At 33.9% G+C, this 18794-nt stretch overlaps 3 protein-coding genes, 1 non-coding gene and 1 pseudogene across 8 annotated transcripts; 3 read left to right on the top strand and 2 right to left on the bottom strand.

The window, feature by feature from the left end:
- Window positions 1–384: 384 nt before the first annotated feature.
- On the top strand, window positions 385–4091 carry LOC123224946. Of its 5 annotated transcripts, XR_006504090.1 has the most exons (4): window positions 385–737; window positions 1063–1209; window positions 2503–3238; window positions 3754–4091. XR_006504090.1 is itself a non-coding variant. In XM_044648738.1 (3 exons), exons 1-3 carry the CDS (start codon window positions 578–580, stop codon window positions 3946–3948), a joined length of 501 nt encoding a protein of 166 aa, XP_044504673.1. In that variant the 5' UTR covers window positions 393–577; the 3' UTR covers window positions 3949–4091. The 5 variants fall into 5 exon arrangements, 1 of the variants encoding a protein (XP_044504673.1); XR_006504091.1 differs by lacking the exon at window positions 2503–3238 and having other exon boundaries at window positions 392–797; XR_006504089.1 differs by lacking the exon at window positions 3754–4091 and having other exon boundaries at window positions 392–737; window positions 2503–3511.
- On the top strand, window positions 407–479 carry TRNAA-AGC. Its single transcript has one exon. It is a non-coding gene; the product is annotated as a tRNA-Ala (tRNA).
- Window positions 4092–9322: 5231 nt separating the features above from the next.
- Window positions 9323–11751, top strand: LOC123226583 (peroxidase N-like). The gene is made up of 4 exons (XM_044651130.1): window positions 9323–9538; window positions 10527–10709; window positions 10795–10957; window positions 11180–11751. Exons 1-4 carry the CDS (start codon window positions 9323–9325, stop codon window positions 11599–11601), a joined length of 984 nt encoding a protein of 327 aa, XP_044507065.1. The 3' UTR covers window positions 11602–11751.
- Window positions 11752–15266: 3515 nt separating this feature from the next.
- Window positions 15267–15586, bottom strand: LOC123226518 (annotated as a pseudogene).
- A 1-nt stretch (window position 15587) lies between these two features.
- Window positions 15588–17379, bottom strand: LOC123226231 (formate--tetrahydrofolate ligase-like). Its single transcript, XM_044650765.1, has 3 exons — window positions 16702–17379; window positions 16032–16178; window positions 15588–15608 (listed from the first exon to the last, which is right to left on the bottom strand). Exons 1-3 carry the CDS (start codon window positions 17377–17379, stop codon window positions 15588–15590), a joined length of 846 nt encoding a protein of 281 aa, XP_044506700.1.
- Window positions 17380–18794: the final 1415 nt, after the last annotated feature.

Here is an 18794-nt window from a genome sequence, read left to right as displayed (position 1 = left end):
CTCACATATTTCAAAAAAAAAAAAAAAAAAGGAAAGAAAAGAAAAGATGAGAAATATGCCTGCAATGGAGAGTTTAATAGTGGATATTGTTTATGTCTGATTTGCAAAAATATTAAATAAAGGTAAATAATTTGCAATTTAAGAACAAGTGCATATTTTATAATAGTGCCCACATATTAAGTAACATATCAATACAAGAGATTTTTCTTCCATCTAGCTCAATTTATCATTACTTGAGATAATAATTTAGGAAACCATTATAGATATATATTTAGTTGTTCTTTTTATATTATATATGAAGTTAAAGCTTGTAAATCTATATTTTAGTAAAGTAATCAAGATTTCAAAGTAATATAATTATTAAACAGATAGAAATAAAAATTAAACCAATGAAAGATCCCAGCATGGGGATGTAGCTCAGATGGTAGAGCGCTCGCTTAGCATGCGAGAGGTACGGGGATCGATACCCCGCATCTCCAATCCGTTTTACATTTCTGATCTTTGGAACGAGCAACAAAGAGTACCCTTTTGTTGATTTTGAATCAATAAAAGATCCCAACATGGGGATGTAGCTCAGATGGTAGAGCGCTCGCTTAGCATGAGAGAGGTACCGGGATCGATACCCCGCATCTCCAATCCGTTTTACATTTCTGATCTTTGGAACGAGCAACAAAGTGTACCCTTTTGTTGGTCTTGTGTTTTGATTCAATCTAGTTATTGCAAGTTCAAAGCCAAAGGTGAGTTATTTGGTTACTTCTGTTTCATTTGGTTCAATTTATTGCTTAAAGATTGGATTCGTAAGTGTTTTGGTTGGTATTTGAGTAAAGGGTGTGGGACAATAACTACCCTTTTGCTGGTTTTGATTTTTGATTTATAATTGGGAGGCCTTTTATTGATAGATTCAGAGTTGTGGATGCTGCAACGATTGCATTTATCCATCACTTGTTCTATTTTACTAAAACTGTATTGATTATTTATGTTACCCTTAAGTTTTACTCAGCAATCAAATTGAGTATTGGGATTTCATTGATTGTTTACTTCATTTTTTTTTTTTTTTTTAAGATTTGTTATCCGTGCTTTTTGACCTTCAAGGATCTGGAGATGGTTCCTATGTGGTGGTGGGAGGGATCACTCCAACTCGTCTTGGAGTGGGAGAGTACTACAGCCGTTGGGCTATGTCAAGCATTGGGTACTTTTCTGGATAAAAAGGTAAAACTTTCAAGTGTTCACATTCTAATGCAATTGTGGTTGTTTATTTTCCCTTGTTTTGAAGTCCATCTCAGTGTTTATATGGAAATCTGGTTAGTGTGACTTTTGTCTGAGATTTTTTATCCTTGTTTACGGCTTAATGGTGTAGGCTAGACAAAAGCTATATCTGATATATTATTAGCTTAACAATGGTGTCTTTAATTGCTTTAGATCTTCCAAGCTCTTTTTAGTATTCATTGATACAGCATCCCTCTTTCAGATTGTTGAGTCTGGATTCAATACTAATATGCCTTTCGTCTTTCTATTTGCATGCATAATTCCTTGAACAGTTTTAAGCTGTCTTTGAATTCATCTGGAACAATGATACAGTCACCAGTCAGTCTTAGAGCAACAGAGCAAGCCATGTTTCAAAAGCATGCTATTGCTGAGAAAATCTTACAAAACGAAGATTATTTTGGGTATCTGAATGGTTATGTAGAACAGTTTTCTAATATTTCCCTGGCCAAAGCAAAATTGTAACTTGGTATTTCGTTGAACTAACCTATTTAATTTTAAAAAATTTTTTGTGGTTTGTCCACTTCTCTTTCTGCACACGTCATTAATTTCCTTCTCTAGTTTACTGCTTATGTGTAATTTCCACTAATTCAAACTTCTTCGGTTGTTGGTATTTGAGGGAAATCTAAGAGACAGCAGCATGTCCTTCTAATGTACCTTACATGTTGATGTGCTTCTTATCGTAGTACAGGCCTTTGATGGTCTGTCTCATCATTTCCTGTTTTTTGCAATAGTTAACTAACCAAGTGTCTGTGCTCCTTTGTTGCTGAAATTACAAACCGTGGTAATGTTTTTGAATTTCAGACGTCGCTGAACTTTCTCATATGGAATTCATGTTAAGTAAAACTAGAATTTGCTTCTGGACACAAACTAAATCACTTTTAACACCAATTAATTTGCCTAAAAGAATTATGTCACCTTTAGAGTGGAAGCCATAAAAAATTCTTCCATATAATGATCATTAAAATGAACAAAACTGGAAATTTTGTGATTGGCAGGGATCTGGCAGTTTTATATTTTTCTAGTTTATATAAACCTACTGGTTTGCCATTATATTCGGCAGATGAAGCTTTCTTTATGGTTGGATACTTTTCTTCAATTCTGCAGTAATGTAAGAGAATTTTAAATCACTACAGTGATTGTGATGTTGCAAGAATTTTAAATCACCTTTAGACTAGCTGCTTTCTATTACCTTATATTGGCATTCTGTTAAGGTTTAACCCTTAGCATTTTTCCCAGTTCTGATGTTAGGTTGCTACCTGCATTTGTCAACCATCATGAGGACTGACCTTTGGAATCAAAGGGGGTCCAGCAGGTGGTGGTTTCAGTCAAGTGATCCCAATGGATGAGTTCAATCTTTATTTAATAGGAGACGTACATGCTATAACAGCTGCGAACAATCTTCTTGCATCTGCCATTGACACCAGGATCTTCCATGAGTCAGCACAATCAGACAAGACTCTCTTGAACTGATTGTCCCCACCAAGCAAAGAAGGGAAACGTAGCTTTAGTAATATAATTTTTAGATGACTGAAGAAGCCCAATATCTTCAAGACCAAGCCTGAGGATCATACACCGCAAGAAGTTATAAATTTGCTAGGCTTGATGTTGACCCAGATTGCATCGCATGGAGGAGAGTTATTAATGTGAATGACAGGTTATTAAGAAAGATTAATGTTAGCCAGGGGCTAGAAGAAAAGGGGATGACAAGGGAAACAGAATTTGATATTTCAGTTGCTAGTGAGATAATGGCAGTTTTGGCCCTCACAACAGCTCTAGCTGACATGAGAGAGATGCTTGGAAAATGGTGATTGGATATATCAAGGCTGGTGATCCAGTAATTGCGTTAACTGTTCTAATGAAGGATGCCGTCAACCCCACTTTGATGCATGCAATTGAAGGAACTCCTGTTCTTGTTTATGCTGGCATATGATGCTGTGATTTGCACTCACCACGCCCATGGTGGAAATGAAGAGTTTAGTCACTTATCAACATTCGATTCAGTAAACTAATAAGGAGTATTCCTCATACTCACTCCTGAAACTGCATAATTGAAATAAATTAACCGTTACAACCATGACACAACTTTTTTCTGTGGTCCTTAAAATTCTTGACACAACCTGCTTTTATCAGTGTTAGATATTGTTCTGTTTCCTGCTTTCCCTGTCCTTGGAACAATGATGGATTATCGATTATCTTTAGCTCAAAATCTGATCTTTATTTTGCTCGGAGATCTACTTTCGAGTAATTTACTTTTATCCTGAGGCTAAGATCACTGATAGTTTACTCAGTTCTCTAAATTAACCCCATGTTTCTTTTTTTCCAATATAATATATGGTTCATGTTTGACACTATAGCTTTTTGAACTTTCATCTTGGGCTAAGTAAACGATCTATTGTAGCCAAAGCAGGAATAAAATTCTCAAAATATTAGAAATTTAATGGTTGTAGTTTCCATTAACTAGAAGTTTTGCTCTGTCATGGTTTTCAGGTAGACCTTGGAATTGTGGCTCAAAAAGCTTGTGAGAATGTGGCACAACCACTTCAGTTGTTGTATCCTTTGGATATTAGTATTAAAGAGAAAATAGGGGCAATAGCATGGTCCTATGGTGCAATTGGAGTCGAATACACAGAGCAGGTAAAAAAATTTATGCCTTGTTCCAGCAATCAACTCTCTTTTGCTTAATCATCTCATTCAACCCACTTAAGCTGAAGTTGAAATGTATCTGAAAGTTGTAAAATCTGATCTCAAATACACTCATTCAATCCTATGAGAATCTGACAAAATGAAGAAGTTGGAGGCAAATACTTGTTTTCATTTCTTGAATATATGTTGTAAGCACTGTAAGTGGTTTCTTTATTCATAACGATATTATTAATATGAAGTTCTTAAGAAATTATATTATATTTAAAATAAAAATGCATTTGATAATTTTGTCAGTATATTATACTTAATCCAAATATTATTTAATCATTTTTAGGGTTGCCTCCACGCACAAATCTTTTGGGTCTCCAACTGATTATATATTTTAGATAATACGGGTCCAACAATAGTAAGAAGGAATAAATTTGTAAAGCCGAAGGACACTCAAGTTTTTCCTTAATCTTAAAAAACGCATCCACGATAAATAAAAAGTCTAAACACCCTTTCATCTCTAAATTTTTATTAAAATTGCCGTTAAATGTAAGGATAAAATTATTATTTAACAATAATATTAAAAAATATTTTATTTTATTTCTCTCTCTACCATTTCAAGTTTTGAAAATTAATATTTCACTCTAGAGCTTAACTTGAAAAAGTGACTTCAACCCCCAATCAGTAGGTTTTTTCTTTACTTCCTTTGGTGAACAGTCAATGATGGCCTAAAAAGTGAATAAAGGCGTTGTTGGTGTCTAGATGACGCCTTCACTATCGTTCGCCAGAAGGCATTGTCAGATTTCAGGTTTGATATCTTTGGGGGAAAAGTGAAATTTTTGAAACTTAATTCTAAGAAAAAATGATTAGTTTTTCAAACTAACGGGGGAAAATGAAATATAATTTTAATTATTTTAATATTATTGATAAAATAACGATTTTGTCCCTTTACCATAATAAATAATTCATAGGTGTGTGACAATGGATTAAAACTTGAGCAGGTATTTGAGTTTTCCATATGTCACGGGCATATATTTGTCTTTTCGCCAAAACTTGGGTGGGAAATAATCCTTTGGCCTTTTACTAATTACCAGATGAAGCTACTAAGTCAGTGGAATCAAAGTCCTTGATCTGTAAACTTGTGTGACTTGGAATTGCAATAGTTCCAGCTCTGTTTGCAGATGTGCTCTCTTCTTCCTAGTTGTGGTTGCCATGGTGAACCTCCATCTTCATGCACAAGTTTTATTAATTACTCAGACAAGTAGCAAGAGGATGAAGACAAAGGAAAATGAAGTACCAAAACGACTAAAATTTCAGAGGCAAGTGCCACAATATTAGCACAGGAGACAACTCCTGAGGAAACATTTTCAAGTGCTGTTTTAACATCATTAATCACTTGATAGCCATCTGTTGATAAGTTTTCTATTGCACTTGTTGTACCTGGCAAATGGATAGGCCGGACCGGGTATGAGCTCCTATAAGAAACTCTATTCTTCAATCATCATATAAACCCACATGATGCAACATTGACAACTTAAAAGATTAAAAAAACTACAGATTTCTTAATAATTTTACAGAACTTCACATGCAGTAACACAATATGAGAAGTTGTTCAACAATTTTAGCGAAAGGAACCATTACCAAGAACTTTTTTCACCCATTTAAAGTGTAAAATTTCATCCAACAAATAAAGAGTATCGACGAGAAGGTGGGAACAAGCAAAGAAAAACCGTAACAAGAGAATGTATGTTCACATTCACAACCAACTAAGAAAGAAATGAAAAAAACATGAATAATTATGTTCAAATAAATGGTACAAATTATATGTACAAACTAATATTACAGTATTGATTGAGTGATTTTAAAATAAGAAAAAAAACAAATAATCATATCATTCAATCACAAGTTGTCACTGTTATTTGTATATATAAGTTTGTGTTATAGTTTTATTTGTATTTATCTGATCATAATTTGCAAGCTCTGATGAAGGTGTCTTAACCTCGGTATGATCTACAAGATGAAAAATTAAATTCAACATATATTAAAATTGTTAGCTTTATAAAATGAAAACTATAAAGTAAATAATAAATGCAAAGAAATATATAAATAAGAGTGGATAATCTCATTACTTCAAACAAATTCAACAATTGTGACATCGATTCATAATTATTAGATTAGTTAATAGCACAAGAAGATCACTATCATCCATTTCATCATCCAAAGTGAACAACAATTATAAAATTTAAATATTTTATAGCATTAACAATCATACTATATTAACAAATGAAAATAATAAATTATTTGAATTATTATGATAACATACTACCTTTAATTTCATATTAACAAAACGAAGTCTAAGGGTATATTAAAAATTTTGCAATATTTGGTTGAAGTGAGCTTCGATATTCATTGAGCGCCTTGTTACCAATGCTAAAAGCGGATTTTGAAGCAACAATTGCTATTGGTATACTCATAATATCACAAACCATCATAACAGATATCAGATAGTGATCATAGTACATTTTCGAATGTAAATAGATATCCATATTTTAATACTTGATGTAATCATACCTTGACTCTCCCAACTAAAGGTCCCATTCAAACTTTTTAGTATAAGTAGCTTTAAACTTATTCTCGTGCTAGTCAAATTCCTACACCATTTAAATATAAAAATTTCAAATGCAAAAAGATTATTAATAATAAATATTTTATTAATTACAAAAATATAAACAAGTATAGTGATTTACACATATATCATTTCCAAGACTACTAGGACCCATAGTCGCAATTGATGGGGTGGTGGGAACTTCTTTGCAACATTGAACCTTGTAAACTTCAAAAAACTTATACAAATCTTGGTTGACAATCACTAACTTTCTTTGTACGATAGTTGGGTCATAAACCTTTTTGTAGCAAAACTCCACAAACTCAAATTTAGAAACAAGGGTGAAAAACAACTACAATAGCTAACCCAATATTATTAGAATCCTAATATTTTTCAAATTTTAGTTTCATTTGTGTTGCCATGTCACCGATAACTTTATCCTCTCTCTTTATCTCTTCATTCAAACACAATTGAATTTTCCACACATTTGAAGATACAAGTTTGTAGTAGGATGCTTGGAATCCAAAAAAAAAAAAAAGTTGTTATTTCATGAAATGACTTCAATGACTTCAAAAACTTGCATATCCTTTCCTCTTGTTCCATTCTTCATCTTATGGACAATAAGTATAAGTAGTATCTCTCAAAGACAACTGAACAAACACATGATGAATTCCATCTATGGGAACATCTATTTTCAATCCTTTTGCATTTGTTACACCAATTTCCTGAACAAATTCTCCAAATTTAATTTTTTTACCCTCACTTCCTTTGATAGATTTCACACTTTCTAGAATCTTATGTAAAGCCACACTAGTTAACAACTTTTAACCCTTTTTGAACAATAAGATTCAAGATATCACACATTAAAAAAAAAAAACTATACATAGCAATGAATTTTGCACACAAAGTTTACTTTTTAAAATATCTTCTAGCTTATCATTATTAATCTTGTGCATAACACATTAATACTACATGCTAGTAAGGCAACAATGAGGTGATCAGTTTGAGGTATTGAAATAGTACCTTGTTCAAGCTACGGTGTGCTAGTCTTAAAAATGACTAGTCTTAGGGGAAGGACTCTAGACCAGTTTTTGAACTATTTAAAGATAAGTTGTCCAATGTCTTTCTATGCCACTTTTGTGAGCCATTTCTAAAATTATGAAAGAGTGAGATGTGTTTTGCCATCCTTTTAGCATCGAACAATTGATACAATTTCTTGTCATCAACTAATATCTGTAATTTAGAATTTTATATAAAATAGACTATAATAATAGCAATTAGAGTCTGAGATAGGTAAGTTTGCTACAAGTGTGTGAGATTCAAAGATAGAAAATGAATGAAGTTAGAGTAAATAAAAAGATGTGACACTAGTGTCTTTACGTGGTTCGATGCGATAATTAAAAAACCTACATCCATGGTGTTCTCATATGTTTTTTGTGTGGTACAATTGTTTGATGTCCTTTTTTTCCCCTCCTTTCTATATAGATTTAGTTTTAGGGAAAAGGTTATTTTAATCCTCCTAATCCTCTAGGACTTGATCGATGATTTTGAATTTATTTGGATAGATATGTATTTATATTAATGACATTACATTTATATGGAAGTTAATGTTCTTATTGGATGATTGTTATGAAAATATTATTGCATGAAAAAAAGGTTATTTTAATCCTCCTAATCCTCCGGGACTTGACCCATGATTTTTTGAATTTATATGAATGAATATGTGTTTATATTGACGACATTACATTTATATGAAAGTTATTGTTCTTATGGGAAGACAATTATAAAAATATTATTGCATGAAAAAAATGTTAATTTAATCCTCTAAGACTTAGACCCATGATTTTGAATTTATTTGGATGAATATGTACTTATATTAATGACATTATATTTATATGAAAATTAACATTTTTACTAGATGACATTTATAAAAATATTATTGTGTGAAATCCAATGTGAAACATTATTTGATAACCACAACAAGATCTTCTACAAATTTAAAATTACTTAATCACTTGTTAGTCTTGAAAACTTCAAGCTAACGAATTGATTAATGGGTATTTATTGTCTGTTATACTCATTTGTACTTCGAGGGTTGACCTTGTAATACTCACATTTTTACTGTATAGCAATTATATTAAAAAACAACTTAACATAATGTCTCTTTACACAACAATCACATGGAGCAATATCCAATCGATCTCCATATTAACTCAACCTTGTGCAATTACATGTTGGACACTAAATAGTATCTTATTATAATCAAACTTTAGTCACTTTCCAGGAAGAATGTTTGATTATTCTCATCATCAAGATCAACGGCAAGAATGAACCTACTCCATAATATATTGTCCTCATATTGTTAATTATTCTTACAATTATTTAATTGCAACTCCTGAATCAATTCATGCATGTGCGGAAGTGGTAGCCAAAAGGCTTTAGGTTTCTGTTAATCTTAATTAATTAGTGGTTCATTAATTTTATGCGAGTTTAATTGCGTGGCCTGCATAATTTATAAGCAATTGCGATCTCCATCAACCCACAAAACCTACCAATTTATCAGCTAATCTGTCATTACTCTGATAATTAAACTCATCAGTTTAGGCTTTCGAGCACAAAACCTAGCTGTGCAGCCCCCACACATCATCACCACTTGGTTTTAAAGCATGAACACGCGCATTAATATTCATGCAACTGTGGAATATAAAATGCTGAAAATCACAGCTGAATTTGCTTATAAATAGAAGTACTTTCAAGAGTTTTGCTATAAGCATATTCATATCTAGGGTTTATTAATTTCTATTGTTTTAATTAGAAAAGATGCCAAGGTCAAGGAACATGAAGGGTTTGATTCGCTTAATGATTTTGTTTATGCTGTGTTTGGCCGTGAGGCCTCAATTAACTACTGATTTCTATATGAGATCTTGTCCCAGTCTTCTGCGGATTGTGAGGAAGGAAGTTATCAAAGCTGTAAAGGCCGAAATGAGAATGGCAGCCTCTTTGCTTCGACTTCACTTCCATGATTGCTTCGTCAATGTGAGTTCAATTACTTACATGTCATGTTTAAAACTTTAATTAGACTCATGTGTTTACATGAATGTGTGCATGTTGAAACTCTAGCTACATATATGAGTTTGCTTTGCTATTAAACTTCTTTATAGCGGTTGTAAATACCACTAATTAATCGTGAGGTTTATGTTAATGTATGTGACATTTATCTATCTCATGAATATTTTCTCATTTTAACTCATGAAAGTGCATAAATATTTATTGTTAGTTGTATTAAATACTATGTGTATCCAGTTTTAGATGCATAATTAAATACTCAGATAATATATCATTATATGATTTAATATTACTTTATTCTTAATTCAAAATTACTTAATCACAATCATATAATTACACATCATCAGGGTATTCAATTGAATATGGGTACACAAATTATTTTAACAATGAGAGTTGTAAAAAGATAAGTTTTCCAGAGTTCTAACGAGACAATACTATAAACAAAAACTTTTAAGAATACATTAAGGTACATAAATAATAGGGTATCGTATAATTAAATATTATTTTATTTTAATTTAAAATTATTTAATTATATGATAACACATTATTTGTATATTCAATTATATATTTAAAAGTATGTTTATATAGTTTTATTTATTTTTTAAAAATACGCGTGAATACATTGGAGGATTTTTAGAATATGTGTAGTACTATTATTTTCGCAAATGATCTTTTCATTTCTTTTTGCCAAAGGCATGCATGCAATAAGAATATTTCAATATCGAAAGGAACTTTTCATGTATTAATCAATAAATTAATAGAATTAATGTTTATTCAAAAGCACTTTTGAGTTGAATAAAATCATGGGTGTGGTGGGTAAGAGCCCGTCTAATATTTTTTTATTTTCTTTTTGTATCGACTTTTATTACTAATCAAGCATATCATTAGGTAATTATTAACATCATAAACATATATAGTTGATTAATTAATTAAAATCTCCTAATTAAATTCTTGACAGGGGTGTGATGCATCAATTCTGTTGGATGGGAGTGACAGTGAGAAGTTATCAGCTGCTAATAACAATTCAGTAAGAGGATTCGAAGTTATCGACTCTATTAAAACTGCCGTGGAGACTCAATGCAGTGGAGTTGTTTCATGTGCTGATATAATAACATTAGCTGCAAGAGATTCCGTGCTCTTGGTAAGCTTTCAATTTTGTGTAAAGCAATTGTGTTGCTGTATTTAAGATAAAATATTAGTGGGATTAAGTTATTTCTAATATGCAGAGTGGAGGACCAACTTGGAAAGTTCCTTTAGGAAGAAGGGATGGATTTGTGGCAAATCGGTCAGCAGCAGATAATCTTCCTTCTCCATTTGAAGGACTAGATGCAATCTCTAAAAAATTTACTAATGTGGGTCTAGGCATCACTGATGTGGTTGCCCTTTCAGGTATATATATTTATATATGTCACTCTCAATAAGCAATTGTCACGTAATTTAGAGATTCTTCATGAGTCATTCACAGAGATAAAGAGAGTAAGATATAATAATCATATCATCTGTATTATCACAAATCAATCGTATGTATGAGGTTTTTAGGGATATGAAACGAGAAAAAAATTGCTTGTGACATTATTTTCTTATTACCATTTTCTGCTGTCATATATGTAGGTGCTCATACCTTCGGTTTAGCCAAGTGCTTACTCTTCAGAAATAGACTGTTTAATTTCCTACCAAATGGCTCTCCAGACCCAACAATGGATGCAGAAATGGTTGCTGATTTGCAAAATTTCTGCCCACAAAATGGCGATGGAAACAAAATGACTGTTCTTGATAGAAACTCCTCCGATCTATTTGACAACCATTATTTCAAGAACTTGGTGAACAACAAGGGTCTTCTATTCTCGGATCAAGTTTTATATTCTAGCTCCGAGGCTCAATCCACAGCCAAAAGTCTTGTTGAAAGCTACAGCAATAATCCCAGACTTTTCTTCTCTGACTTTGCTAATTCTATGATGAGAATGGGGAATATTAGTCCTCTCACTGGCACCAGTGGTGAGATTCGGAAGAATTGCAGGGCGGTTAATAGTTAAAGAAGTGAGCTACATGAACCACGAAATGGTAAAAAGTGTTAAGAACAAAGTAACTTAATTCATAGTATAACTAATGTAATGATGTTTAATTAGAAGCTGTGTGATGAATGTTATATTGGCTCTCGGTCTCTTGTTGTAATATTTAAAAATCTGAAGTGTGGAGTTGATTTTAATAATGTGATCTGAAATTCAGTGCTATATGATAGTTTTTGCAAGTATCCCTGAATCAAGACTTGAGTAGAATCACAATATATATAATTATATCTTCAAAGTATTTCTCTCAAAAAATAACTTTTGGGTCAATTTTATTACCGAGACTCATTCATTGATAAAAGTAATGTTATATATGCAAATTTATTATGTATATTATTTGGTTAACCTTGAATTTAGATAATTGATGTTTTATCTAAAAACAACGAGAACAGAGAGACTTGACAATTTTAACTGTCCTCACAATTTTCTTAACATGTTATTTCAATTTCTTAATAACTAGATATTATTTTCTATCTTTATCTTTTATCATAATGTAATTATAGAATTATCTTCTATACAAAGAACGTATACATAAATGTGAATTTATACATATATAAACATACATACACAACTGACACACATATACATACATACATGGACCTAAACAAGGTTGTGGAAAAGATGAATGGTTGACGGAACCCTCACACTCTCTAAATCATCCTTGGTGAAATTCAGTGGATATCATTGACTCAAGTTCTCAATGAACCAAAATGTAAACACCTTATAATTGTTTGAACCATCACTCTGTTATGACACATTAGCTTGGGTCAATAGACTAATACCATCCATTCGACATGGATGTCCTAACTTTGACCAGTAACTCGGTTGAGTTATGACCATTGGTAGGTACAACGTATATCCACTCATCATATCTTCAAAACAATCGAGATCATCCATGTAACTTTATAAGAAGTTGTAAACACATATACTTTATTCCTTTAGATCAACTTCTCCACAAACCTAATGCTTGCTCTTGAAATTAATTGGGATGTAAACTTTTATAAAAGATTTAGATGTGATTAGTTAACAACATTGCATATTTACACAAGTTCCTAATATATAAACTAAATATTATATATATTAGGCCAAACGACTATTTCCCACCCAAGGTTTGATGTTTTCTCAAATATCCCCCCTTTAACTATGGAAACACCAAACACCCACCCATGGTCGGTTAAATTTAACAGAACCCTAACGCCTAAAAATTTTATCTCTTTTTGCCCCCCTAAACTTTAAAAACTAAAATTTTCTCCTACCCTAAGTTTTAAAAAATGACAGTTTCACTATAGGGTTTCGTTTTGAAATCTTCGATGACCTTTCTGGCTTCATTGTCGACGACCTCTCCCTCCTAAAGCATCCTCTCATTCCGGCGATCTCTTTCCTCCCATTTGGAGGCCCGATTAGCGTCGGAGACGCCTTGGGAGACAAAGAACTTCGTCGAGGAAGTTCTTCCTCTTCCCAGACGAAGACGAAGCCATCGTCTTCATCTGGGAAGACGATCGTCTTCCCAGAAGAAGACCTCTAGGAAGACGACTGTCTTTCCAGACGAAGACGACGACTTCGTCTTCGTCTCCCAAGGCGTCTTCGACGTCGATCAGGCGTCCAAATGAGAGGAAAGAGATCGCCGGAAGGAGAGAATGTCTCGGGAGGGAGAGGCCGTCAGCAATGGAGCCGGAGATTTCAAAACGAAACCCTAGGGTGAAACTGTCATTTTTTAAAACTTAGGCTAGGGGAAATTTTTAGTTTTCAAAGTTTAGGGGGGCAAAATAGATTATATTTTAGTTTATTTTTTAATATTATAGAGAAAACTACGATTTTACCCTTACCACTGTTAATTTTAACTGCTCATGGGTGGGTGTTTGGTGTTTCCATAGTTAAAGGGGGTATATTTGAGAAAACATCAAACCTTGGGTGGGAAATAGTCGTTTGGCCTATATATTACCTTATACATGGAACTCCATGGCCTAAATAATTTCCCTTTTGTTGTCCCATTGATGACAATTGTATAGAATTATGTTGGATCTTATTGTCTCCTTATCTTCATTAGATTTGTATAGGGGCTAACTTGATATCACTCATTCTTCAATGGACAATCATATAATGTTTGTAGATGGTTACTAGGCAACAGATTTTGTTGCCACCCATGATCAGAATGACCCTAGGCTGATGTGAGTCGTCCTAAGAGAGTCTCGTCCTCGAGAGTATATCGTTAATAATATAGATATTAGCATCTTGTTAGAATTACGTATAAGTCAATATATTCAAGTATACCACATAATCAAACAAAAACAAATGTAAAATTGTTAAAGGGAACTTCTATTTACCTCTATAGTAGACATATCATGGCTGGGAGTCGGTAATTGCTGCTGGATGTCCACTAACGATAACGTGAAAATTGTCATACACCGATCAAATTGCCCATGAATGACCATTATAAGGTTACCTACCTTCTACTCATGATCAGAGCATCTCTCAAAACTAACAAAGATAAATTTTAAAAGTCGGATCAAAATTTGGATTAGAGGCAAGTGGAAGGGGGAGCCTTAGCTGGTGGGAAAATGGGTGGGCATATATGGGACTATTAGTGAACATGTAACAATTTGAAAAAGATAACCATTGTATACTAGACACCCCTCTGTTCCAAAAACAGTATACAGGTCCTTTTAACTTGAAATGTTTTCGATGTTCCATTTCAACATATAAGATACCCTCCTTGATTTTTTTTTGGGGGGGGGGGGGGGGGGGGGGGGGGGGGGGGTGGGGTTGTGGAGAGAAAAATATAAAAAGAGTTAAAAAAAAAAGATTCAACATAAAACGAAGTCCATCGATCATGGCAAGTACAATTAGGAAAAAGAGATAGCACAACTGTAAACAGAGTTGGAACTACTGCAATTCCAAGTCCCTTTGAAGATCTACCTACCATTACACGGAAGTTTACACATCAAGGACTTGATTCCACTATGTTAGTCGCTTTATCCGGTAATTACTAAAACACAAAACAATTTTTTCCTCCTTATTAATGTTGGACTCGTATTATCAATCATGACATAATCAATTAGACACCCAGAAGACTTTGTATGTGGAGGCAACCCTGAAAATGATAAAATAATATTTGGATTAACTTTAATACACTAATAAATTTATTTAATGCATTTTTATTTTAAAAATAATAGAATTTCTTGAGAACTTCATAATGATAATATTGTTATGCATAAGAATGTTGTTTCAACTTCCGATAAACCTTGTGGGAAGTAGTCGCTTAAAATAAAGCGAACTTTTTCGCGCTGTATGGGAAAACAACACCAACTTGTGGTGTGCGCAAGCCGAAGGCCACCATCTCCACCCAATTTGCAGTTTAAGACTTTCCAATATTTTACCGATTTCTGCAAAATTTTCCAACCCCATTCCAATCACTTGCTGTTTTACTATCTTAGAATCAGATAACATGTCAAGTCATAAAGCTGAATTTTCAAAAGCTTCGTCTACCATTGTAATTTCAAACGACTGTGATATCATTGGACGAAATTCACCAAAGATATGACCCAGCAAGGATGTGACATGAAACAAATGAGCATAGAAGAGAAATGAAAGTTCAAACAGCTACAGCAATAGAGAGGAGCTCTCACCTGTGTTGTTGCTTTATCAAAAACTTTTTGAGAAGAAATACGATCAAGGGAAAGCTTTCTGTAACCTTTAGAGAGGCCAACAACCTTTCCAGTCGTAGTGTCAATATCGATATCATAAAAGCATGGTCTTGTTGTTGAGACCTGGCATTGTACTCATTGTTCTGACTAAAGCATATAGGAATCCAGACCCAATGCTGGCTCTTACATCCCTTATTGGTAAGACAAATCCAGTTGGGGCACCCTTCCTGGAAGCATTGAGCCAAAAATGAATACTGAGTTTTGGCAGTGCAGATAGGTAGGCCAGAAAACCCTTACTTGCTATACATCTCAATCTGTTTCTTGACCTAGCTAGACAACCAAAAAGAAATCTGAATTAATAATCAAAGACCAAAATAATTGTTGATGAAGAATTTATTATGTTATTGGCTCTGACTGGTGCTTTGACAAAACTATAGATACCTTTTGTTAAAAAAGATTCCTCATGGACAAGATGGGAAGTTATTTTCATGATTATCGGCTGCAAAACAGCTTCGTCATGCCTAATCAAAAGGCACACATTTCCCATCCCAACCTGACCATGCTTTTCAAGAAAAGAAAACGAATATTTGCCCCAACTTCGTCATTTTGTCAGATTCTAGGAGGATTTAATGAGCCTATTTGAGATCAGACTTTACAACTGACAGACCCATTTCAACTTCAGTTTAAGTAGATTGAATGAGTTGATTAAGCAAAAAAGAGTTGATTGCTGGAACAAGGCATGTATATATTTACCTGTTTTGAGTATTCGACTTCCCTTGCACCATAGGACCATGCTATTGCCTCTATTTTCTCTCTAATGCTAACATCCAAATGATACAAGAACTTAAGCGGCTGTGCCAGATTCTCACAAGCTCTTTGAATGGTACTTCCAAGGTCTACCTGAAAACTGGGACAGAGCAGAACTTCTATTTAACGGAAACTACAGCCATTATATTTCTAATATATTGAGAATTTATTCCTGCCTTGGATACAATAGGTCATTTATTTTTCCCAAGATGAAAGTTCACGAAGCTATAGCGTTAATCATGAACCAGATATTTATATCGGAAAAAAGCAACATGAGGTTAACTTAGAGAATTGAGTAAACTATCAGTGATCTTAGCCTCGGGATAAAAGTACTTGAAAGTAGATCTCCAAGCAGAATAGAGATCAGATTTTGTGCTAAAGATAATCGATAATCCATCATTGCTCTAAGAACAGGGAAAGCAGGAAACAAAACAATATCTGACACGCTCTGATAAAAGCAGGATGTGTAAGATTTTAAGAACCAGAGAAAAAAGTTGTGTCATGGTTATTCGATTGATGCATTTTGAGCCATCTGTTAATTTATTTCAATTATGTAGTTTCAGGAGTGAAGGACATTCTTTTTAGTTTACTGAATCTAATGTTATAAGTGACTAACCACTCCTTTAATACCATGGGCGTGGTGAGTACAAATCACAGCATCATATGCCCCAGTAGCCAATACGGCTTTTTTTACCGCATATAGTTCAGCTTCAGCATCAGTCGTGAACATGTCAACAGCTACCACAACATTCACACCATATGCCTTAGTGTTTGCAATATGCCTGGCCAGATTCACACAGCCAGGTTCAACCAGAGCCACATTCACATTTAAGTAAGTACGGTCAACAGGTTTCCTAGCAACAACTTCAGGCCCACCAGCAACCATTTTCAAGGCCCTTATTTTTGCCACAGTAACGGCACACCGAGGAGTTAAACCATTATATTGGCAAATGGTACTCATGAACTTCTCGGTTCCAATATCAGCACAAAAACCTGCTTCAGTAACCACAAAACCGTCTGGTCCCACCAACTTCAGTGCAATCTTATCAGCCACAACAGAAGAATTTCCATGAGCTACATTTGCAAAAGGGCAAGCATGAAGAAGAACAGAAGTTCCTTCAAGGGTCTGCATCAAAGTGGGGTTGATGGCATCCTTCATTAGCGCAGTTAAAGTGCCTCCAACGCCAAGATCATCAGCAGTTACTAGATCACCAACGTTGCTATTCCGAATCACCATTTTTCCAAGTGTCTCTCTCATATCAGCTGGAGATGTTTTGAGGGCCAAAACTGTCATTATCTCAATAGCAACTGATATATTCAAGTCCTGTTTCCCTCATCATCCCCTTTTCTTTTGGTCCATGGCCAACATCAATCTTTCTTAATAACCTGTCATTCACATCCATCACTCTCCTCCATGTGATGGAATCTGGATCAATATCAAGCCCAGCAAATTTTTAACTTCTTGAAGTGTAAAATCCTCAGGCTTGGTCTTGGAGATACTGAACTTCTTCAGTCGTCTAAATATTATATCGCTAAAGCTATGTTTCCCTTCTTTGATTGGTGGGTACAGTCCGTTCAAGAGAGCCTTATCTGATGACTCATGGAAGATCCTGGCAGATGCAAGAAGATTGTTAGCAGCTGTCATAGCATGAATGTCTCCTATTAAATAAAGATTGAACTCATCCATTCGGATCACTTGACTGAAACCACCACCTGCTGCACCCCCTTTGACTCCAAAGGTCAGTCGTCGTGATGGTTGACAAACGCAGGTAGCAACCTAACATCAGAACCAGGAAATATGCTAAGGGTTAAACCTTACAGAATGCCAATAAACAGTAATAGAAAGCAGCTAGTCATAACTCGAAATTCTTGCATCTTCACAATCACTGTAATGATTTAGAATTCTTTTACATTCCTGCAGACTTGAAGAAAAGTATCCAACTGTAAAGACAACTTCATCTGCCAAATATAATGGTATACCAGTAGGTTTATATAAACTAGAAAAAAAATAAAACAACCAGATCCCTGACAGTCACGATTCAAATTTCCAGATTTTTTTTTTTTTTTCACGTTTAGCCTCAGAAGACTTAGCTTTCAGAAAACAGAGTAAAGATCATCCTTAAAAAAGAGAAAGCTGGTTTAAAATAAACGTTGACCTAATGAGAAGCACTCCATTTTAAAATGCCAGAGATAAAAGAGATTAATGCCCCACAAAATAAAAATCAAACATCAGCGAATACTCATGCAAATAAACTTTTTAATGATAATTGTAATGGAAGAAATTTTTATGGGCTTCCACTTCAAAGGTGATATAATTCTTTTAGGTAAATTAATTGATGTTAAAAGTGATTTAGTTTGTGTCCAGAAGCAAATTCTATTTTTCCTCAACATGAATTCCATATGAGAAAGTTCAGTGACACCTGAAATTCAAAACCATTACTCCAGTTTGTAATTTCAGCAATAAAGGAGCACAGATACTCGGTCAGTTAACTATTGCAAAAAGCAGGAAATGATGAAACAGACAATTAAAGGCCTTTACTATCATAAGAAACACAGGAACGTGTAAGGTACATTAGAAGCACACGTTGTTGTCTCTTAGATTTCCCCCAAAGTAGCACAGAAACTCACAATGAAATGTGTTTCCACGTTTGGAAAATGTTTTCATTTTCGAAACTCCCATAAAATTGTATAAAATATTTCGGGTCATTT

This window comes from Mangifera indica, chromosome 9 (genome assembly GCF_011075055.1).
Source record: "Mangifera indica cultivar Alphonso chromosome 9, CATAS_Mindica_2.1, whole genome shotgun sequence".
Taxonomy (NCBI): domain Eukaryota; kingdom Viridiplantae; phylum Streptophyta; class Magnoliopsida; order Sapindales; family Anacardiaceae; genus Mangifera; species Mangifera indica.
This window is presented reverse-complemented; position numbering and strand designations above follow the sequence as displayed.